The sequence below is a fragment of the Heterodontus francisci genome, chromosome 2 (assembly GCF_036365525.1).
Source record: "Heterodontus francisci isolate sHetFra1 chromosome 2, sHetFra1.hap1, whole genome shotgun sequence".
NCBI lineage: Eukaryota > Metazoa > Chordata > Chondrichthyes > Heterodontiformes > Heterodontidae > Heterodontus > Heterodontus francisci.
This window is the reverse complement of record NC_090372.1, coordinates 145,735,433-145,759,679: the sequence shown is the minus strand read 5'-3', so window position 1 is coordinate 145,759,679 and position 24,247 is coordinate 145,735,433. Positions and strand designations below refer to the sequence as shown.

At 45.6% G+C, this 24,247-nt stretch overlaps 1 protein-coding gene across 1 annotated transcript; it reads right to left on the bottom strand.

Moving 5' to 3' along the window:
- Positions 1–6,811: 6,811 nt before the first annotated feature.
- On the bottom strand, positions 6,812–22,453 carry btd (biotinidase). The gene is made up of 3 exons (XM_068011728.1): positions 22,022–22,453; positions 11,822–11,971; positions 6,812–10,204 (listed from the first exon to the last, which is right to left on the bottom strand). Exons 1-3 carry the CDS (start codon positions 22,232–22,234, stop codon positions 9,011–9,013), a joined length of 1,557 nt encoding a protein of 518 aa, XP_067867829.1. The 5' UTR covers positions 22,235–22,453; the 3' UTR covers positions 6,812–9,010.
- Between the last annotated feature and the right edge of the window lie 1,794 nt (positions 22,454–24,247).

Sequence of the window (24,247 nt, the reverse complement as noted above, 5' to 3'; positions counted from 1 at the left end):
AACATGCAGCCATTTGATATACACAATGATGACTGTGAAATTGTTATTGTTTGAAACAACGTTGTCATAATCGTTACATGCGCAACATCAAGACTGACAGTGTGCTCTTCTCATTGTATCTTCCATGTCAATCCTCTGAATCGACCCTGGCGGCCCAGGACTCCTCCCACACCTCTGAGGAAGAGACATCCTCTGAGAGCATTAGACTAAAAGAAAAGCTTACAATGTTGCAAAAAATAATAGCAAGTTTGAGGATTGGGAGTGTTTTAGAAACCAGCAAAGGGCCACCAAAAAGTTGATAAAAAGGGGAAAAATAGAATGAGAGTAAACTAGCCAGCAATATAAAAACAGATTGTAAGAGCTTTTATAAATACATAAAAAGGAAGAGAGTAGCTAAAGTAGACGTTGGTCCCTTACAGGCAGAGACAGGAGAAATCATCATGGGGAATAAGGAAATAGCAGAGGCAGTGAACAGATATTTTGTGTCTGCCTTCACAGTAGAAGACACAAGTTCAATACCAGAAATAGACGGTAACCTACGGGCTAAAAAGAGTGAGGAAATTAAGGATATTGATATCAGTCGAAAAAAAGTATTGGAGAAACTTGAGGGACTAAAATCTGACAAGTCCCCGGGACCAGATGGCCTACATCATATGGTTCTAAAAGAGATCGCTGCAGAGATAGTGGATGTGCTGGCTATGATTTTCCAGAATTCTGTGGGAACAGATTAAAGATAGGCTAACAGGCAGAAACTGACAGGACAACTGCAGCTAACGGTTCAAGGAAGGAAGGGGGTGGGGGGGAAATGTGAAACTTGCTGGTAGGAGGAGGCCAATTAGGCTCTGACACCACAAAAATTGCAGAAGTCTGCAGACCAATTAGGAACAAAGGTGGGGGGGGGGGGTGGGGGTGGGGGGTGTTACGGACAAGTATAAAGGAGGCTGGTTTTGGCGCGCAAAGGGCAGTTCATTTTCAGTGCGCAAAGTGCGGTCTGTCTTTTCTCCAAGCTGTAACACAAAGTTCGGTCCGTTTTTATAACATGGCTGAGCTGTTTGCTGTAGTGAAGAAAACCTACATCAAGGAGAGGAAGTCAAGCTGTAACAATTACTTAACTCAATAAAGTTTTGAAAGTTACCGTCGGACTCTGACTGTCTCTGAAATTGATGAGATCTAACAATTCCAGGGCGGCACAGTGGCGCAGTGGTTAGCACCGCAGCCTCACAGCTCCAGGGACCCGGGTTCGATTCCGGGTACTGCCTGTGTGGAGTTTGCAAGTTCTCCCTGTGTCTGCGTGGGTTTTCTCCGGGTGCTCCAGTTTCCTCCCACAAGCCAAAAGACTTGCAGGTTGATAGGTAAATTGGCCATTATAAATTGTCACTAGTATAGGTAGGTGGTAGGGAAATATAGGGACAGGTGGGGATGTTTGGTAGGAATATGGGATTAGTGTAGGATTAGTATAAATGGGTGGTTGATGTTCGGCACAGACTCGGTGGGCCGAAGGGCCTGTTTCAGTGCTGTATCTCTATTCTAATCTTTAAAAAAAATTCCTTAGGTTCAGGAATGGTCCAGTCAGATTGTAAGTTGGCAAATGTTATGCCGCTTTTTATGTTAGGAGATAGAGAGAAAACAGGGAACTACAGGCCAGTTAGTCTAACATCAGTCATTGGGAAGATGCTGGAAACTATTATTAAAGAAGTCTTAATATTGCACTTGGAAAAGCATAGTATGAGTTGAACAAGTCAGCATTGTTTTACTAAAGGGGGATCCTGTTTGACAAATTTGAGTTTTTTGAGGATGTAACTAATAGGGTACATAAAGGGGACCGAGTATATGTAGTATGCCTGGATTTTCAAAAGGCATTCGATAAGGTGTCACATAAAAGATTAATAGGCAAGATAAGGGCTCATGGTGTTGGGGGTAATATATTACTACAGGAAGTAGAGAGTGGGCATAAATGGGGCATTTTCAAGTTGGTAGGCAGTGAATAGTGGGGTGCTGCAAGGATCAGTGCTGGGACCTCAGCTATTTACACTCTTTATTAATGACTTGGTTGAAAAGACAGAGTAATGTATCTAGGTTTGCTGCTGATACAAAGCTTGATGGAAAGGTAAGCCGCAGGGAAGACGTAGAGAGGCTGAAAAGAGATATAGACAGATTAAATGAGTGTGCAACAAGATGGCAAATGAAGTATAATGTAGGGAAGTGTGAAGTTGTTCACTTTGGTCATAAAAAGAAAAGCAGAATATTTTTTAAAAGGTGTGAAACTAATAGGTGTTGATGTTCAGACAGACTTGGGGGTACTTGTACAAGGAATGCACAAAGTTAACATGCAGGTGCAGCAGGCTTTTAGGAAGGCAAATGGCATGTTGGCCTTTATTGCAAGGGGTATGGTGTACAGGAATAAAGAAGTCTTACTAAAATTATGCAGGGCTTTGGTGAGACTGCAACTGGAATACTGTGTGCAGTTTTGGTCTCCACGTTTAAGAAAGGATGTACTTGCACTGGAGGCGTTGCAGTGAAGATTGACTAGCTTGGTCCCTGGGATGAGGGGGTTGTCCTATGATTAGAGGCAAGATTCTGAAAGGGCTTGACAGGGTAGAAGCTGAGAGATTGTTCCAACTGGTCAGGGAATCTAAAACACGGGGACACAGTCTCAGGATAAGAGGTCGATCATTCAGGACTGAGATGAGGAGAAATTACTTCACTCAAAGGGCTGTGAATCTTTGGAATTCTCTACAACAGAGGGTTGTGGATGCTCCATCATTGAATACATTTAAGGCTGGGATAGACAGAGTTTTGGTCTCGCAGGGAATCAAGGAATATGGGGAGCGGGCAGGAAAGTGGAATTGAAGCCCAAGATCAGCCATGATTGTATTGAATGGTGGAGCAGGCTCGATGGGCCATATAGTCTACTCCTGCTCCTATTTCTTGTGTTCTTGAGGAAGCAGAGTCCCATGACACTCCCGCACCTTCCACCGGTGTAGATGCAGTCACCTCGGTGGGAATGCAATTGGCTATAGAGTCTGGGTCACAAGCTGGTGAGAGCACTGCACATGCGCCCGAGCAGCTGACTGAGGCTGAGACAGCCAAGGCCCTTGACAGTCAATGGGCTGTGAGTGGCCAGGCCCATGCTGAGCCCCAGGCTACTGATGACCCTCTGTTGTGGACAGTACATGCTGGAGCTGCAGCAGCAGTCATGGCAACATCTGGTGGAGATTCCTCAGCCCATGCACAGCCTTGAGCAAACGATGGGGGAGTCCATCCATGCCATGCCAGCTGCCAAGTCCCAGGCAATTAAGTGCATAGCTTCATCCATTGAAATGGCAGTGGCCATCTTGGTATGTCAGATGCCATTAATATGCGTTGACCTGCAATCCCTCGCCGAGGCCATCAGATTCACACAGCAGTGGCTAGGCGAGAGAGGAACTGGGCATGGAGATTGTCCCTGCCCCTGGTCCTTCCCGGGAGAGCAGTGGGGTTCAAACGAGCCCTGAGAGGGAGGAGGTGTGCCTGTGCACCATATCTGGGGTCCCCCTCAAGATGATTCCAATGTGGACATCCGCCCCTCCGCTGGTGAGTCAAGCTCCCAGTAGTCATGACGTCTGAGGAGAGTTCCGCCCTGACACGGGATTCCCCCGGCCAGCCGGGGCCCTCCAGGCCTCATGCACACAGAGGACGACCGCCAAAGTCATCCACAGCCAAATGGCAAACTGATCAGCAGCCTTCCTCCAGTCCGGCTGCTAGCGCAGAGGTGGCGAAGTAGCACTCACAAGTGTTTAAAAGAAACACCGTGACATAAATGGGTATGCACAGGGGACACTATACTGTAAAAGGTTAACTCACTAAATGTTCTTGACTAACATATGTGTCATTTTTATTGCGTGAATGTCGTGTGGCAGCATATACCGATCGTGTCTCCTCCCATGACATCAGAAACGCCAATATATGGAATAACCTCATTGCCGTGCCAGCATTACTTATGTGCATCTCCACAGATGTAGTCACATGGCGAATGGCTCAGTCTGCTGCTACCAGTAATGGTGGAGAAAAAGATGTTGCAGATGTGGACTGCTGCATAACAGGTGAACGAGGGTACTGTGCAGCTTGCAGAGCACATGGTGGTTCCTATAACGTGGAGAACCTTTGATCAACAAGGCATTGCCTTTGCTCGCTGCTCACCTTGCATGCACCACCTCGATGCTTTGTCCTCTCGTGCCTTTCCTGCTGCGTCCTCTGCGTCCTCATCGTCCGAGGATGAGTCCTGCTCATGTCTCTCCTCATCCTGCAAGGCCTCCCCGCTATTGAATACGTAGTTGTGCAGAGTACAGCAAACAGCAACTATACGAGCTGCCCTTTCCAGTTCATACTGCAGGGCACCACCTGATCTATCCAGGCAGAGGGAGCGCATTTTCAGCTTGCCTGCTCAATGGTGGCTGTTGTTGCGCTGTGGCTGGCATGTATCTTTTTTCTACATTACTGATGGGGTTTCTCACCGGTCTCAGGAGCCTTGTCTGCAAGGGGTAGCCCTTGTCTCCAAGAAGCCAGCCCTCGATGTGAGCCAGTTCATTGAACAGCAACAGCAGCTGCCTGGAAAGCGGGCACAGATTTGTATGACGCGTTTCCGGTGATCACATACAAGCTGCACGTTCAGCGAGCGGAAAACCTTATAGTTTATTTAAGCAGCTGGTTGGCCAGGCAGGAGCCTTGATGGGCACATGGATGCAGTCTATGACCCCTTGCACCTGTGGTAATCCAGCGATGGAGCCAAAACCGATGGCCCTCTGGGCCTGGGTCTCCGGGTCCGTCCTGAAGTGGACATAGTCACCGGCATTGGTGAGCTCCCTGATACAGCAGTGCACTGCTGACTGTGTGACCCCACAAAGGTTTCTGATGGGTCCCTGAAATGACGCAGAGCCGTAGGGGTTTACAGCCACTGTTACTTTGAGGGCAACAGGCAGAGGATGTCCACCGAAGCCCACAGGCTACAGGTCATCGTTGAGCAGGGCATGGAGATGTGTCACCGTCTCTCTCGACATCCGCAGTCACCTCTGACATCTGCAGGTATGTCATGTGGGACCTGTAGATGCGCAGTGATCTGTAGTGGCGAGCTCGCCTTGGGGGCGGCTGCTGCTCACAACTGGGGGCCTCTAGGTAGGCTGCACCTGCCTGCTGGTTTTGCCTGCGGCATAAATGGCTCCTCATGACAAGAAGATCAATAAATATAGGGTGAACCATACCCATCTCTAAGTTGCAATTAAACTCAGTCCCTTCACTTCTTCGAAGGTACCAAACAGGGCAAAGAATGATGTTGACTGGTACATCATGTGCTTTCAAGCATCAACTATGTGGCATCTTCACTTCCACTAAAAGTGGCACAGCCTGACCACATTCAAATTGTATTAATTGTATTAATTGGCCCACCACCCAGATTACCTGTAAACGTCTACCGTTTATGGCACCTTCCCCACACACAGGGTTCCCGGAGTGCCATTGCTCCTTCACTCACACAAACATTCAATGGTGCAGAGTGCCACCCTTTATGGAGGGAGGGTACGCAGTCGCTCCCTTCACGTATGCAGAGTTGTGCCCCCAGTAATACCATCCCCCCTCCCACCTCCCTTCACGTATGCAGAGTTGTGCCCCCAGAACCCCCCCCCCCCCCGCCCACCACCTCCCTTCACGTGTGCAGAGCTGTGACCCCGTCTCGCCACTCTAAACTTCACAGGCTCCGAGCAGTGCAACTTCTGTCCTGCCGGCTTTTATCAGTTGGGAACGGGAAGGCACGTGAGACACGGCCATTCAGCTAAATATGCAAAACTCTTTCCAAAGTGGCAGTGGGATGCATAATGAGGCAAGGTAAGTAGCGCATTACATACGCAGATTCGCCAGTGGCTGGGGGGCCGCCGCGAGGCCTCGCCACTGGCAATATGGGGAGGGGCCTTCCTGGCGTGGGGAGCATGGGGGCCTCTCCCGCATGCAGTTTTCGGATCCCCCTGCCATGACTCCTGACATCGGGGGCTGGTAAAATTCAGCCCACAGATTTCCATTTTCTGCTTGCAGGAGAAGACAGCACACAATAAAGTGAAGGCTAAGACTGGCAGAGGGGTGCCGTACCTCCACATCCTCACCCCCATGGAGGAGGAGGCCTTGGAGTTGGCAAGATAAAAGGGTGGCCATGCAAATACTGATGCCAAGACAAGAGGGTGAATTAATGAGTGTGGGTGCACAAGAGTGCATCTGGCACACACAAGGTGTAGTGTTCATGTGATCAACCCTGGACACATTCAGCTTCAAAGCAAGCATGGTTGGGATGAGGAAATGGAAGCCTTTAACCCCGACATGTTTATGTTCTCTCATGCAGCTAAGGGTCAAGCCAAGGCAAGAAGAGGTCAAGAGACCAGGGCAAGCATGCCATCCTCAGAGGATGCAATGTCACATCATTCCTGAGCACTCTCCATCAGCAGATACTTTCATGTCGGTGGGTATGCATTCACAATTAGATTTACAACCTGGTGAGCACACCACAGATGCACCCGACCAGCTGAAAGAGGCTGTGTCAGCCGAGGCCACTGACAGTTGGAGGACTGTGGGAGGCCAGGCCCATGCTTAAGTTAAATAGTCAGAAAAGACATATGACCCTTAACAGATGAAACAGTTTACTGGTCCTGAATTGAACAAAAGGACAGATGAAGTGGAGTGGTAATCTCAGTCCTTCTGTTCTCAGTCTTCTTGAGCTAACCAAAGTGTTAGACCAACGCCAACATGGATCCACTTCGAAAAGCTCTCCTCCGACTTAAGTGATTTTTCCCTCTTGATTGCCAGATAATATACTTTATTTCTTGCGGCTGCTGAGAGTCTCATGTCAATCACTTATCATGTCTTTCAATTCAAATGTCCAATTACTGAGGCACAGATACATAATACAGATACAGCCGCCTCGTGCCCCTGACATCAATGTATTGCTTATCTTATCTTATGAGAACAACTCATCCATTTAGTGGGCATAAGGCTCCAACTTATCAGGCTCAGAAATGTCTACATGAAAGACTGTGCATGAAGGAGCAATGTTTTTTTTTTATTCATTCATGGGATGTGGGCGGTGCTGGCTGGGCCAGCATTTATTGCTCATCCCTAATTGCCCTTGAGAAGGTGGTGGTGAGCTGCCTTCTTGAACCGCTGCAGTCCATGTAGAGCAGGTACACCAACAGTACTGTTAGGAAGGGAGTTCCAGGATATTGACCCAACAAAGTGAAGGAACGGCGATATAGTTCCAAGTCAGGGTGGTGTGTGACCTAGATATCATGCTTTTTGGGGAAACGGTAGTGCAGTGATAATATCGCTGGGTGAATAATCCAGAGGCCCAGGCTAATGCCCTGGGGACACTGGTCCAAATCACACCATGGTAGATGGTGGAATTTAAATTCAGTTAATTAATAAGAAAATCTGGAATTGAAAGCTAGTCTCAGTAATGGTGCAAATGAAACTTCCATCGTTTGTCTTAAAAACCCATCTGGTTAGGGAAGGAAATCTGCCGTCCTTACCTGGTCTGGCCTACTTGTGGCTCCAGACCCACAGCAATGTGGTTGACTCTTAACTGCCCTCTGAAATGGCCTAACAAGCTACTCAGTTCAAGGGCACTTTGGGATAGGCAACAAATGCTGACTTTGCCAGTGATACTCACATCCCACGAAAGAATAAAAACAAAGAATGGATAATTGACTGTGTTGTATCTTTGTTATCTTCCGAACTTAGGGCAGAGAAGAAAACTTGAGAAATAGTCTCAGCATTTCTTTTAAAACTATTATTTCAAGCATTTTCTATAATATTTCAAAACTACTCTTTCATATAACTATGTTATTAAAATTACCATTTTCTTCTCAGGAACTGGCCAAAATTCGGAATCCCAACAAAAGAATGTTAGGGCATTCTAATTGTAAAATATCCACAAATTATTTGCAAAGATGCTATTTTATTTAAGACCTATCACACTCAGAAACAACCTGCTGTGACGCAAATCAAACCTACCAGATGGAAACATATTAATTTTGTCATTATAGAACACTACTTGAATCTTTTTTACCAGACATTGCACACAACTTGTTTTAAAAAACTAAGAGCTGAAAACATGGTTGCACATTTGCATGCTAAGAGACAGTTGAATAGAGAGGCAATGGGAATGCTCCCCGATTCAATTAGCGATATGGGTTTTGTCAATAGTGATGATCAAAACACATTGAGAGCCACTGACTTTGTAAGAGACAAAACTACCCCACCCGGCCCCACTGAGTGTCTGGAAGACTCTGAAGTCCAGCAACTCTCCAACAAGTTGCTATTTCAAACAAAGAGAGGGTCACATGACTTACCTGCTGGCCAGACTGGGGACTGTTTGAATTGTGCCAACAGAAAGGTAAGAGACTGCAAGTTGAGAACCAAGGAGGAAGGTCTCCGCGCTCTCTGTCTCTCTCTCAAGCAAAGTCTCAGGGACCCACGGTAGCAGCTTAAGCCTCAAGACAGAGCATCTCTTCAGCCTTCTGGTACCAGAGAAGCAAGTTGGAAATTGTGCACTGAATCCCAGCAAGAACACCAAGACCTTAACTTCAATTAAGGACACTGTATCAAGGACATGACCATCCAGTAACCAAATTCTATTTATTGCCAACCCTACTTCACCTCCCACTCCCCCCCCCCCCAAATACTTTCTTCCCCTCTGTATCTATTTGTGTGTGTGTGTTTCTCTTGTACGCATGCTACCATGATTGCATCATGTATTTTAGTAGTTTTAACCGAGTTAGACTGATAAGGCTAATAAACTTATATCTTTCTTGTTTAAACCTAAGAAAACCTGTCTGATTGTTACATTTGCAATTACAATTAGAGAGCATTGAGCAAGGACTCACAAAAGTGGTAAGCTAAAAATACTTTTAAAAGATAAACCCTGTTACAGCCAAACCAGGAAAGAGGGGAGCCTGAGACCCCTTCCTCACTTGGTTGTAACACTGCATTTATAAAGCTAATCTTTTTCATACCATCTTCCATAGAGTGCTGCAGTCACAAGACCTGCTGACATCCTCTTCTTAGTCATATAAAAAATATTGTTATCCCACCCTTTGGTATCTGCACGATAAAGTTTCATCTCAGAAGCCAGTATTTCTGTATAAATATGGTGTGTGCCAAATTTCCCCCACAACTTAAAGTCTATGATGTCGGATGCAGTTGTAACGCTTTGTCCACAAGTGTCATCGCTAGAGCCTGCACACTTCACCAAGGCACACACTTGCAGGTAGTAGGTACCATGTACTGTGTGAAGCCCATCAAAGGCTCCTAAAGCATACAGATTACTGGTTGTGTGGCCACGTTCATAGGTTACATGGCAACAGAGGGTATTGGAACACACTTGCAGGTTACCTTCCATGCCTGTCAAAGAGATAAAAGTATAATTATCATACATCATCAAAGCATAGAAAATATCACCAGGACCATCCATGCGGGACCCTATTGAACTTTCCAATGGGCCAATTTCTTCCTGTTTTACTCTCCCCTTCTGTGACTCAAGGACAGAAGGTTCAATGGAAATGTTCCTCTGAAAAAATGCAGATGTCATCTGAGACTTAGACAGTTCTTGGCTGTGGATTTTGCTGGGTGTAATTATGGGAACCTTGGCCACAAGAAGTTTTCCTTTGCTGCTGTTCATGTTGTAGTAATAGAAGGAATCAGAAGGAGTATAGATACCACTTCCTGTCATATTGCTTTCAGGATGATGCTGATTGGCTGCAAGAAGATTGATGCCGAATGCAGTTGCAAATGCTTGCTGAAACATGACTGCAGATAAGAGTGGGAGCTGGTTCATCCAGGCTGTGGGAAACACTATTTGTTTTACACCATAATGCTCAATCAAACTTACTGCTGGCTCATAGAACAATAAATCAAAGCAAGTAAAGATGCCAAATCTTCCAGCAAAAGGTGTATTAAAGATAACATGTTCCACCGCCTTAGGTTTGTCAAAAGCAACTTCAAAGTAAAGGTTCCATTTCTGGTATTTAGCTATGAGAGCACCTTCAGCATCAAAAATCACATCTGTATTAAACTGATATCTTCCATCCTGTGGACACCCAGGATCATTGTGCTCACAGATTTGTTTTTCCCCCATGTTTGCTATCAAGTACATATTGCTGTTTCTTGCCATACAGCTCAGTTGATAAAGGACCTACAATAAAACAGATAAGAAAACATTTCCAAATTTTGTGATAAATGTACATTTTATTTCAACAGAATTAAAGAAAGAGGAAGCATTTACGCTCTTCTCTGCAAAAAATCTCATCCCTCACTAAAGTACATTTAAAGCAATAGTTTACTTAACTCAAAATGGTGAATTATTCCCCTCATGTACTAATATTTAGGGAACTCAGAGGCAAATGTAAGGTGGATCCCTGAGGAAAGTGGGAGAAAGGAGAAGAGGAGCAGTTAGACACAGCAGTTAGAATTGTGCTTTCTGATGCTTGGGAGGCAAGATGGCTTCTGTTATTGGTAATGTAGAATGGAACAGGTGGGGAAAAAATGAAAAACATTGGGAACCCAATTCTAATTAGTGTTATTTCTAAATTGCTGCACTCATTTGCTATTATTTTGTTTTTCTTATAGTCTAAAATTCAATAGAATAACTGCAGAGTAACAGAAGCCAGTTAACGATTGCTTAATCATGTGTAAAGCATACTTCAAAGAGGAGAAAAAAATGAGATACTGGCAGTAAAAACTGCAGTATTAAAAACAGGTTTCAGATTAATACATAAATAGACCTAGTTAAAATAGCTAAACAATAATGAACATCTTCACAATTTTTTGCAGCAGAAGAGCTTTAAAACGGAAAAAAAATAACCCTGCCAGTCTTGCCATCTTGGAGTTGAGCTGCTGTAGGAAGCTGTACATTGAAGTTCTCATACTTCATTGTAATCTGAGTTTATTTTCATGACAATGAAGGCAGAATTCTGTAATGCAACTCTGAAATTATAAATCAGTAGTATACAAATATGGGTACTTTTGTTAAACATGATTAATTTAGCCTGTCATTACTTTTGTTGGAAGTAATGGCAGGTCAATTTTAATATGGCTAAATGTAAGATAATGTACAATAGAAAATAAAATATGAACAAATACACAATGAAAGGGCAGGTGGATACACCTGACGACTCACCAAGAACTGATGGTCACTATGAAGCATATAATCAACTACTTGGTGGATCTTGAAGGCATTTAAATGCAAGTAAAATCATCTTACCCTTATATACATTATTGGCAAGATCAGACTTGGAACCTTTTCTTGTATCATTCTTCAAGATGTGGTCATTGTTGGCAAGGCTGGAATTTACTACCCATTTTTAACTTTCTGTGAAAGCATCTAATGTATAATTCCTCATTCCCTGCTCTCAGTGAGGAGCCATGCGTGCAGGGAATATGGATTGGAGAATTGGGAGAGAGCACAATTCAATTTCCAATATACACTCCTGACAGGCAAGCCTCCAGGTCAAGAGCATGATTTTGCAATCTCACCCCATCAAAATCAAAACCCCATTTTTAAAATCCAAACGTTAATACTTTGCACACAAACACAGTTCTATATGGAATGTGCTGTAAAATTTAGAGAAATGTATATTGTAGTACAGGATTGGTTTCACAATCAGTAGATGTCCTCCTTTTGCAAAGTATTTGGATAAACTGGCATCAGCACTGCCTAAACGCTTATAATTAAGAATTCCAAAAGAGATACAAGAATTCTTAGGATGTAACAAGATACTTAAATTAAGTGCAAACTTTGTATCGCTCCTACCTCTGTATTATTAAATGCTGTTGGATGCAGACAAGGATTCCATTTAACAACAGTAGGATCTGGAATAGGCTCCAAATATGGAAGAATAGTATCTCTGTTGAAGTCAAAGCCATTGAGACCATCCTCTGGAAATACAATTATCTTAACTCCCTGTAGTATCGATAAAAAAAGAGTAATTTGATGCATTAGCATGATCACAATTATAAACAAAGTCCTAAAGTATAAATTGTACAACTGTAGCGATTAGTTTTTCAGGACAGTGCTATTGCAGTATTTACTGCCAGGTTAATGCTAATGTGATACTGTGCTTGCAAAGCCCATGTCAAACTAGAATCTATTACAATGAACATCACTGGAACCGTGCCATATTAAGTTACATATCGAGCTTCGGGCCAGGGAGTGCGCAACACCGTTCGGGTGGTCGTGAAGGACAAGGAAGGAGATGCACCGGTCGATCGCACCTTCTTCATCAAGAAAATTCTCTTCGATTGCTGCGGATTTCAAGCGACGGACGTCTTCTGCCTGCAGGATTTCCCCAGCAGTGGATACTTCGACGTGACGTTCCGGAACGTGGCGGGATGCATCAAGTTTCTGAAGGCGTTCAAGGAGAAAGGAGACCGGGCGCCACTGTCGATCCTCACAGCGGAGCCGCTCTTCACGCTTCCGTCACAACGGGACCGGGTGGTGACGATTCACCTCTACAACCCCCATGTTCCGGTGGTGGATGTACTCACCTTTCTCGCCAGGTACGTCGAGGTGGCCGGCAGCAGCACTGATGTCAAGGACCCCTTTGGAATCTGGACCAGCAAGCGGCAGGTCAAGGTGACCTTGAAGGTAGATCCCAGTGGAGCCATCATCCACCCTCCCTCCAGCTTCGCTATCGGGGGAAGTCGAGGCTTCTTGGCCTACGCTGGGCAGCCCAGAGTTTGCCGCACCTGTGGCAAATCTGGTCACATGGCAGCCAACTGCAGCACGGTTGTTTGCAAGAACTGCAAGGAGGAAGGCCATCAGACCAAGGACTGTAAGCAGACTAAGTGTTGCAACTTGTGCGGTGCGGCAGGCCATCTCTACAAGACCTGCCCCAAACGTTGCCTCAGCTATGCTCAGGCGGCAAGGTCCAAGGATAGGCTGGGAGAAGGTTTGACGAAGGCGTCCGCTGTTCGAAAGGAGACCAGCAACTTTCTCCGCAGTGAGGAACTTCAACCTGAGAAGGAAGGGGAGGCAGCCGAAACCAACGACCCAGCACCTACCCAGCGCCCGGAAACCCCTCCTCCACAGACAGAATCAATGGAGGAGGAGGCAGCAGATGGACAAACAGGTCAGTGGCAAGTGGTCCAGAGGAAAACCACAAAGAAAAAACATCCCAAAGCCACCACCCAAACCAGTGGCAAGAGGAGGCTCTCTTCTGAATCAGACTGCAACAACTCCTCTTCACTGGACGGGGAAATGCTGGAACGACAGCCCCTTCAAAAGAGGCGGCAGAACTCCGAGATGGATGATAAAGCATCCCAGCCCCCGGGCACTGGAAGCTGTGATGGGCCCGGCGTGCCCCAACCCCAATGCCCCACACGTAACGACGTGGCCAACGCATCTCAGCTCCGGGACACCGGGAGCAAAGACACGTCTGGCGCACCGGAGCTCCGGGAGACCGGGAGCTGTGATGTTTTCGAGGAGGAACAGATGGAAGCAGCTGAGGACAACCCAATCCTCTCTGCCTACAAGACCCCCCCGATGTCACCCGAGCGGCACAAACCCTGCATGAAAAATCAGGAGGGGTTTCTGAGCCCAACCAACGTGAAACTGCTTGCGCACACGATGGGTATGCAGGAACATCCCGAAGGACTGGGACTAGCGAGGACAAATGGTATGGGAAGCAACAACAAATTTTTAGTAAAAAATGGGTGTAAGAATTGCTTCCATTAATGTGCGTAGCATTAAATCTACTACGCGATGTGTTTCAACCTTGGATTACCTTGCCAAGGTCAAAGCTGACCTACTGTTTCTGCAGGAGTGTGGAATACCACACCTCAGCACCTACAGGCAGTGGTCGCGATGGTGGTCCCACGGGCCATCGATCTGGTCGGGGGGTAATGACTGCCGTTCCTCCGGCCTGGGTATTCTGCTGCGGGGAGGTAACTTCACCATCTCCGAAGTTAAGGAGGTGGTGGGCGGCCGCCTCCTCGTAGCAGACGTGATGTACAACAACGCTCCGCTCCGGTTGATCAACGTGTACGCCCTGGTACAACGCAGCGAGCGGCTGACCGTCTTCCAGCAGCTCCCACTGCTGCTGGCGACGTCCAGGCCGGTCATCCTGGGCGGTGACTTCAACTGCATCATCGATGCGGCTGGACGATCCGGCAGTGACGACAGCAAACTGGACGCTACGTCCAGATTCCTAATAGAAACAGTTAAGGATGCCAAACTGCACGACGTCATCAGCAAACCTGCAGACGGAGCGCAGCGCAGATACACATGGTCAAGATCGGACGGGTCTGCCCGTTCCAGGATTGACTTCCTGTTTGTGTCCCGTGCTGTCACGGTCGGATCCACCGACGTCAAGCCGGTGTTCTTCTCCGACCACTGCCTCTTACTGGCCGACTGTCACTTACAGGACGACCAGCGGGTTGGCAGAGGGACGTGGAAGCTCAATGCGACACTGCTGACCCCAGAGAACGTTGAGGAACTCAAAAGGGATTACAAAGGTTGGAGGACCGTGAAACCCCTCTTTGAGTCTCCAGTTCACTGGTGGGAAGCGATTAAGGAGAACATCAAGAGGTTCTTCATCCACAAAGGTGTTCAGAAGGCGAGAGAGAGACAGAGGGAACTGTCCCGACTCCAGAAAATTATGCAAAATCTACTCCGGTTGCAGTCAATGGGGGTCGAGGTCAAGGAGGACCTCCAAGAGGTGAAGAGCCAGCAGGCCTCGCTCTTTGCCAAGGAGGCCTCCAAGATCCTCTTCCGGTCCAGAGTCCGCTCCATCGAGCAGGATGAGACGTGCTCGCGTTACTTCTTCCAAAAGGTACACAGAGAGAACTCTGTTATCAGCAGCCTGAAGGAAGAAGATGGCTCGGTAACGTCTTCGCAGTCCGACATACTAAGGATCAGCAAATCCTTTTATGCTGGGCTGTATGACGCGAAGCCCACAGACAGCAGAGCCTCCCAGTCCTTCCTGTCATCTATCACAGAGGTCTTAGATGACAGCAGGAGGGAGAGACTGGACAAGCCGCTAACTCTGGACGAGCTGACAAAGGCCGTCGAGTCTTTCGAGACGAGTAAAACTCCCGGGAGCGACGGCTTACCGGTCGAGTTGTACTCGGCCCTGTGGGACTGGGTCGGCCCGGACCTGCTGGAAGTATACGAGAGTATGCTCCTGGCCGGCAGCATGTCAGAATCCATGAGAAAAGGTATCATCACCCTCATTTACAAGCAGAAGGGGGAGAGGGCAGAAATCAGAAATTGGCGGCCCATCTCACTGCTTAATGTTGATTACAAGATTCTGTCCAAAGTCATAGCCAGTCGAGTCAAGTCTGCTCTGGAGTTGGTGATTCACCCCGATCAGACCTGTACTGTACCCGGCAGGAAGATCTCTGATAGTCTTGCGCTACTCAGGGATACGATCGCCTATGTACCGGACAGGAGGGTGGACACCTGCCTCATCAGCCTGGACCAGGAGAAGGCTTTTGACAGGATATCGCACACCTACATGATGGACGTGCTTTCCAAAATGGGGTTTGGGGAGGGAATCTGCAATTGGATCCAACTGCTCTACACAAACATCAGTAGCGCAGTCTCAATCGGGAAAGTTTCCCGATCAAATCTGGAGTCAGACAGGGCTGTCCTCTGTCCCCGGTCTTGTTTGTTTGCTGTATTGAACCCTTTGCTGAGTCTATTAGGAAGGATGCGAGCATAAGAGGGGTGACAATCCCAGGCAGCGGAGGCACTCAGGTCAAAACCTCCCTGTACATGGATGACGTCGCCGTTTTCTGCTCGGATGCGCTGTCCGTGCGCAGACTGATGAGCATCTGCGACCAGTTCGAACTGGCCTCGGGAGCCAAAGTTAACCACGGCAAGAGCGAGGCCATGTTCTTTGGCAACTGGGCTGACCGATCCTTTGTCCCCTTCACCGTCAGGTCAGATTACCTGAAGGTGCTGGGGATATGGTTCGGAAGGGCCGGGGCATGCATCAAAACATGGGAGGAGCGAGTAGCCAAGGTACGACAAAAGTTGGGCATGTGGGGGCAGCGATCTCTCTCCATTGTGGGTAAGAACCTGGTCATCAGGTGCGAGGCGCTCACGTTGTTGCTGTACGTGGCGCAGGTCTGGCCCATACCCCACTCCTGCGCCGTGGCAGTCACCCGAGCCATTTTCCGCTTCGTCTGGGGATCTAAAATGGACCGGGTCCGGAGGAACACGATGTTCAAATCTCTGGATAAGGGCAGGAAAAATGTACCCAACGTGGCCCTCATCCTGATGACCACCTTCGTGTGCGGCTGCATCAAGCTGTGTGTAGATCCTCAATACGCAAACTCCAAGTGTCACTACCTGCTGAGGTTCTATCTGTCCCCGGTGTTGCGAAGGATGGGCCTGGTCACATTGCCGCGGAACGCTCCGTGCAGTTGGGCGGTGCCGTACCACCTATCCTTCATGGAGCAGTTTCTGCGGGAAAACACTTTTGACCACCAGTCCATCAGGCAGTGGTCTGCACGGAATGTCCTCAAGGCCCTACGGGAAAAGGAAACGGTGGATCATGTCGGATGGTTCCCCGAGCAGACCGTCAAAGTCATTTGGCGGAATGCCTCATCACCAGAACTTTCAAACAAGCACCAAGACGTAGCTTGGCTGGTGGTGAGAAGGGCCCTCCCCGTCAGATCCTTCATGCACACCCGAAGTCTCGCCCCCTCCGCACAATGCCCCCGCGTTGGCTGTGGTGGGGAGGAGACGGTCGCCCACCTCCTCCTGGAATGTGCCTTTGCAAAGCAGGTGTGGAAAGAGATGCAGTGGTTTTTGTCAAGGTTCATCCCAAGCAGCTCTGTAACACAGGAGTCTGTGCTCTACGGGCTGTTCCCAGGGACGCACACCGAGACAAACATCAACTGCTGCTGGAGGACTATCAATTCGGTGAAAGACGCCCTTTGGTCTGCCCGAAACTTGCTGGTCTTCCAGCGCAAAGAGTTGTCCACCACCGAATGTTGCAGACTGGCACATTCCAAGGTCCAGGACTACGTGCTGAGGGACGCACTAAAGCTTGGGGCAGCCGCAGCAAAGGCTCAATGGGGAAAGACCACAGTGTAAGGTTCCCCCACCAAGCTGGACTGAGGGGCTGGATCAATGGGAAACCCCTCGAACTGTATCGTTAATATTCTCAATTGCTGTAAATGTAAAACTGTAATTGACATGACAATTGTGAAACGGAAGGGTTGGGAAGAAACTCATGACAGTATTGAAGGAAACTGATCTCCCTTGCAATGTTTGTATTTTTTGGTGCTGTTTGGAAACTGTTTGGCAATGTAATTTTTACAGATTTTTATGAATAAAGTATATTTTGGAAAAAAAAAATATCAATATGAGGCAGCTAAATGGTCATGCATGTAGCTAAGGATGGGAGTGAAATCAAACTGAAACTGAAAATGGGCCATTTGCAGTATGCAAAAGTATAACAAAAAGAGGTAAAGCATTCTTCTGCACATGTAGGCCATCTCAAAAGGTCATAGGTTCAAGCCCAACTCCAGAGACTTGAGCACATATGGTTTAGAGTAGTTATGCAAAAGGAAAACTCAAATGTGAAAATATTCAACTGGAGGAGGGCTAATTTCAGTGAGTTGAGAAGGAATCTGGCCCAATGGAATGGAATAAAGGATTGGCAGGTAACACAGTAAATGAGCAATGGGAGGCCTGCAAAGAGCAGCTAGATCAGGTACAGACTAGATACATTCCCACAAAGAGGAAGGAATGGCATCTAAAGCTAGAGCTCCCTGGGTGACTAAAAGCATAGAGATTACAATGAAATAGAGTCATTTATGGCACAGAAGGAGACCATGATAAATGTCAGCTTCATAATTCAGTAGAAATCCAAGGTGAACACAATAAAAAACAGGGAGAACTGAAAAGGAAATCAGAGGGACAAAGAAACTGAAGGAGAATAGATTAGTGGGTAACGCAAAAGCCTTTATAAACATATAAATAGTAAAAGAGTAGTCAAAGCAAGAGTGGGCCAATTATGGGCCAAAAAGGAGATCTTCTTTTGGGGGCGAATACTTTGTATTTGTCTTCACTAAAAAAATTATGCTGCCAATGTCACAGTAAAGGAGGAGGCTGTACAGAAATTGGATGAGATAAAAAGGTTGGCAGCGCTTGAATTAAAAACGTCAGCTGGTGCAGATTGGATGAATCCTAGGTTGCTGAGGGAAGTAAGGGTAAAAATTGCAGAGCCTTGGCCAGAATCTTACAATCTTTTTCGTTATAGGAGGGGCATGAGGGCTGGAGGATTGCAAATGTTACAACCTATTCAAAAAAGGGGAGAGACAGAGATAGTTAGAAACTGCAGGCCAGTCAGACTAGCATCAGAGGTGGGAAACTTTTAGAGGTAAATAACCCAAGACAAAATTAAATGCCGCTTTGAAAAATATGGGTTAATAAATGAAAGACAGCACAGATTTATTAAAGCCAAATTATGTTTTGACTAACTTGATTGAGTTCTTTGATGAAGTAATGGAGAGGGCTGATGAGGGTAGTGCACTTGATGTGTTTATAGGCTTTCAAAAGGAATTTGATAAAGCACCAAATAATAGATTTGTTAGCAAAATTGAAGCCCATGGAATTAAAGGGACTGTGGATGTATGAATATGAAATTGGCTAAGGGACAGAAAGCTGAGAGTGGTGGTGAATGTGGTTATTTTCAACATGCAGAAAATGTGCAGGGTTAGGTACTGGGACTGCTGCTCTTATTGTGTTATGAAAGTGCTTCTATTTTTTCTTGAATATTTTTTGAGGACTTATATTTAAATTGTGGAAATGGATTCAAATTTTTTGAAGGCTGAAGATTTCATAGTTGCCGGACTCTTTTTTTTTAAGTTCACTGAGGGGATACTTGGGATGTTGTGATGAAAACAAACTTGACTGGAAGTCACATGTCTTAAGATAAATAAACAACAGAAACCTTGGTGACTTGGGGGAGATGTATACAGAGGAGTGACAAGGCAAGATTTATGAGGGTCAGGAGTTGTTTTTCGCTCCTGAGATGTTGCCTTTGTCAGTTGGGGTGTGAACTGTTTTGAAGACAGTTGGTGCTGCCTGCCAAGGAAAAAGAAACACCCAGCTCATCTCTTTCTCTACCTCTTTGAAGAAACCCCACCAAGATCCAGTGCGGGAGAGATAAAATCCCTGGTGCTGCACCTCTCCTGAGAAGCTGGAAAGCCTGCCAGATGATTTCTCGACCTCTCCAGAATGAACTGCTTCTGAAAAGATCCCAGCGACCCATCTCCGTATACCCAAACACCAGACCAAAAGGGACAACTGACTTCCTTCCATATCTTTTTTTTCTTCAAGAATTAGCAAGTATTTGGCCAAAATATTCTTTTTTGTCTTTTATTTGTAACAAATCTCTGCAGAGAGAATTTCTATAATTTTTTCAGTGAGTGTGTGTGTAGGGAATTTAAAAAGGGAACTTTCATACTTCAATCTGTGTGTTAATGCTTTGCTTCGTTACTGGATAGGTCTTGTTTGATAATAAACTGATAATTTTGTTGTTTATTAAAGAAACCTATTTGGTGTATTTTATTCTGGGATAAAGAGTAGAGTCTATGATTAACCGAATCAGTAACTGGGTAAACATCTTAAAAATATATGTTGTGACCTGTGGAGAAGTTGAACTAGAAAAGACGGTGCACTCCTCCCACCTCAGTCACAACAACTGATATATATTAATGACCTGGATTTTGCATTATTTCCATGCTTTCAGATGATACAAAGCTCAAAAATGTGGTAAACAGTGAGGAGGATAGTATGGGCAGAAACATAAGACGAAATTTAATGCAGAGAAGTCTGAAATGGCTAATTTTGGCATTAAGAATGAACTAAATGGCACAATTTGAAAGAAGGTACAGGAACCGGCAGCCCTGAGGGTGTACGTACACAAGTCTTTGCAGGTGCCAGGACAAGTTCAGAAGGCGATTATATTAAAAAAGCATATGGGACTTTGGCTTTATAAATAGAAGCATAGCATAAAAAACCAGGAAGTTATGCTAAAAATTTATAAAACACTGGTTAGATCCCAGCTGGAGTATTGTGACGAATTCTGGGCACCGCACTTTAGGAAGGATGACAAGTCCTTAGAGAGGGTGAGGAGATTTATTAAAATGGCACAGGGCTTGCAGGACTTCAGTTACATGGAGAGATTTGAGAAGCTGGGGTTGTTGTCCTTAAGCAGAAAAGGTTAAGGGGGGGGGGGAAGTTCTGAAGAAGGGTCAGTGACCTGAAACATTAACTCTGCTTCTCTCTCCACAGATGCTGCCAGACCTGCTGAGTATTTCCAGCATTTCTTGTTTTTATTTCAGATTTCCAGCATCTGCAGTATTTTGCTTTTATTTTAGGTTAAGGGGGGAAGTTTGATTGAAGTGTTCAAGAAAGACTTGCATTATATAGCACATTTCATGACTACCAGATGTCTCAAAGCACTTTACAGCCAATGAAGTACTTTTGAAGTATTGTAACTGTTGTAACGCCAGAAATATGCACAATTTGCACACAGCAAACTCCCACAAACAGCAATGTGATAATGATTTTTTTGGCTAGGATACCAGAGATGACTTTCCTGCTTTCCTATGAAATAGTGCCTTGGGCTCTTTTACATCCACTCAAGCAGGCAGATGAATGACAGCACAGCAACCTCTCAGTACTGCACTGTAGAGGCCTGCTCAGGTCGGGAAAAAGGAACCCGAACCGAACCACAGCGGACCCGAGCCCGACCCGGCCCGACTCGACCCAACCCGACCATCCGTTTGCTTACCTTCCTGACACCGAACCTGCAAGAAGCTGCAGCGCATGCGTGATGATGTCATAGTGATGCCACACACTCACTGTGCAGACTCAGTTTTATCCCAGACTCCCAGCTCAGGTAAGTTTTTTTAATTTCAATACTTCCCAGTAGAACACTTACCGTGTGTCCGGCCCGACCCGGACCTGGCCCAACAGGACCCGAGCCCAAAAGCTAGACCCTGAAGATGGGCCCAACCCGACCCCGAACCCGACACATGTCGTTGGGTCCCGTCGGGTTTGGGTCAGGTAGCAGGCTTCTACTGCACTGGAATATCAGCCTCAAGCCCTGAAGTGGGACTTGTACCCAAAACACTGCAATTTAGAAGCAAGAGTGCTACTAATTGAGACATGGCTGATGCCCTATCGTGGTGGGTTTTGATTGACTAATTAAGGAGAAACCATTTCCAGTGACAGAAAGGTTAGTAACCAGACAACACAGGTTTAGGGTAATTGGCAAGAAAAGGAGACAGAGGGGGAAAAAAAGTGAGTTATTATCTGGAATGCACTGCCTGAAAGTAAGACAATAATAAATTTCAAACTAGAATTAGATAAATAATGAAAGGGGGAAATTTTGCAGTATTATGGAGGAAGAGCAGTGGAGATAGACTAATTGGATAGTTCCTTCAAACTACATGATGGACTGGTAATTTGGTAATAAAAGTAGAAACTTCAGTCCAGTACTGAAGAAGAGTTGGCATGTCAGTCTGAGACACCAATTCGAGGCCCCATCTGCTCCTTCAGGTGGATGTAAAGATCCCATGGCGCTATTCAGAGAAGACCAGGGGAATTCTCCTGATGTCCTTGCTAATATATTCCTTAACCAGCAACGAGACCAGACTCAATTTTGCATCCAGCAGCAGCCTGAATCTTCACGGGAACCTGCCCACTGGTACTGCAGAAGAGATACACATTCGCCTTTGCGCTCTAATGAGGGCATCCCCAATCCCAATATGCAACAAAACAACAGTTTATATTAAATATTTTACAAAGTGAAAGTCTCGCCCTAAAAAATTGCTGTTGTTCCCTTGAGAACTTCTTACTATAAACCTGAGTTCATTTTCCAAAGTGCTGATATTATCTGGTTATAATGCAGCTATACTTTACTGCAAAGTGGAAATACATGCTTTGCGCTGAACAGGCGGATCAAACTGGAGAAAGTTTCTTTACCAGCTCGTGTGCTGCATGCACTTGTTCTTGGTAGATGTCCAGGTTTTCCCTCATATGCCTCAGTGCCGCCTGACGTGTTGTAGGGATCATCGAATTTGGTTTCAGCACTGTTGCATGTTCATAGACCGCCGCAGTGTAAACATCCAGCCCAAATGCTGGGATCACAGAGCACTGCCACACCAACAACAACCAGCTCAAGCAAAATGTCTCCATGACTGAAGCCAAATGTTTTGCTGCAACAGGAAGCAGCAGCAATGCACTCCTGAGATTAACCTGGGTACTTGTACTTGAATTGTTGCTCAGCAGTTAACATCAAATGCGTATTCTGCAAGTGCAGCTGAAAACACGAGGTTAACTGCAAATCATGGAAACAGTAAAAAAAAATGCAGTCATTGATTTTCTACATGATTATCGTAAATAACTTGCAACAGCTAGTCACTTTAACAAATAAAAACCAAGGTTACAAAAAAATAAGGTACACTCCTTTTAAATTGAGATACTGAGCTCAAGGTTCACTGTCAGTTGTGCAACTCAGCACTAAAGGTGGAGAGTAGAAGATGAAGAAGCCAAGCATGGGTTTTAAAAGGCTGTCAAATGTTGGATGAAACCTGCACGGCAACCTCTTAGAAAGGCTGACTTCAAAACTTCAAAACAAACCCTTCAAAAAGCTTTCAATTCAAAAAGCAATATATCTCTGTAAAACAGAAAACAGTCCTGAATAAAGACCTGTGGCCAAAGCCCTTCCCGCACTGTGACTGAATAATTAAAATTCCTTTTTATTTCATTCAATTTCACGATTTTTATAAATGTTTTGAGATTACATTCCACAATTTAGTTTGTTTTTCATTCGAAGCTGAAAACTTCACATGTGACGCATGGAAAAGAGTAACTACAAAGGCCGTGAACTTGTCATGACTTTAGGTAAAATATAACCACAGTTGCCAGTCATTCACTTCTTGTACAAATATTAGCTTTTCCAGACCCCATTTACACATTCAGCACAAGGACTGGGAAACAGCTGTTTATGGGGCTGGCTGAAGTCAGCCCATAATCTGCAATAGCCTTGCTGTGATGCATTATGGAGTGGCTTCAGACAGCCTTGAGATTACTTATTTTCCCAGCCCTCTACAAAACAGCACAAACAGGCTTAGGGATAGCTGACTGTCTACATGAAACTGGGTAATTGGTAATTATGTAAAATAATATTCCAAATTGAATTTAGTCTCAATTTAATTTGATAGTCTAAACCTTCAGAGATAAAATCATAAACTTAAATAAATTGTCATCTGTACTCATTTGAACTTTCTGATATTTTTGGGGAAAAAAAGAGCTTTTTTTCGTTCTCCCTTCAAAAAGAAGGGCTGGCTGCCTATCAGTGAAAAAGTGAGAAAGAAATACACTATGAAATAAAAATTAAAGTTAACATGCAATATGACTTTCTTTGATATCACTTTTCATGAACTATATGATACAAATAATGCTTTAGCTTGTGGAAACAGCCTTCAATACAAATAACGAGCACTCACTGAAAATCATTCTTATCAGGCATATTTATCAATGTCAATTTGGTATCTTTGATCAGTCAAACAGGAAGTATGGTCTACAGCAGGGTCTGGCAAACGAGCCCTCTAATCCATTATCTTAAGCCATTCTGTTTTACTAAACTTTGCTATACTTCTAAAAAAAATTAATTATATCTAAGTGGGAACTCTTGGTTTTTGCGGCCTTCGGTTCAGACACAGTTTTGTGGCATGTGTACATTCAGTCTCGAGACTGTCCTTCATATCTAGCTGATGGTAATCCTGATCTTAAACATAAAGAGGAGGAGGGGTAATGAAAGAAATTGAGAAGATGATGCTGGTGGATTTTCAATTTAAAGTCAACGCTGCGGACACTAACCAACATTCCAGATTGGCGTTATTTGTAGAACAGTTACCTTGAATTTTGTAGTCCCGCTGCTGGGAGCGGCAGCAGGCATTGAACATGGAGGCCGTCTCCCATGGGACCCGCAGCATCACGATTACGTGGCAGGCGGCCACTTTATATTGACGGTGGCCGCATCCCCAATCATGTGATGGGGCAGCATTGGCGACTCTATTCACAGTGTTACCAGTTGAAGGAGCAGGTGCTGGCACCATTTTTAAAAGCCTGCCAGCCCTGCAAACAGTGCATCGTAACACAGAGTTGCCCCCTTCCCCACCTTGGTGGTGCCAGCTTTCCCTGGAT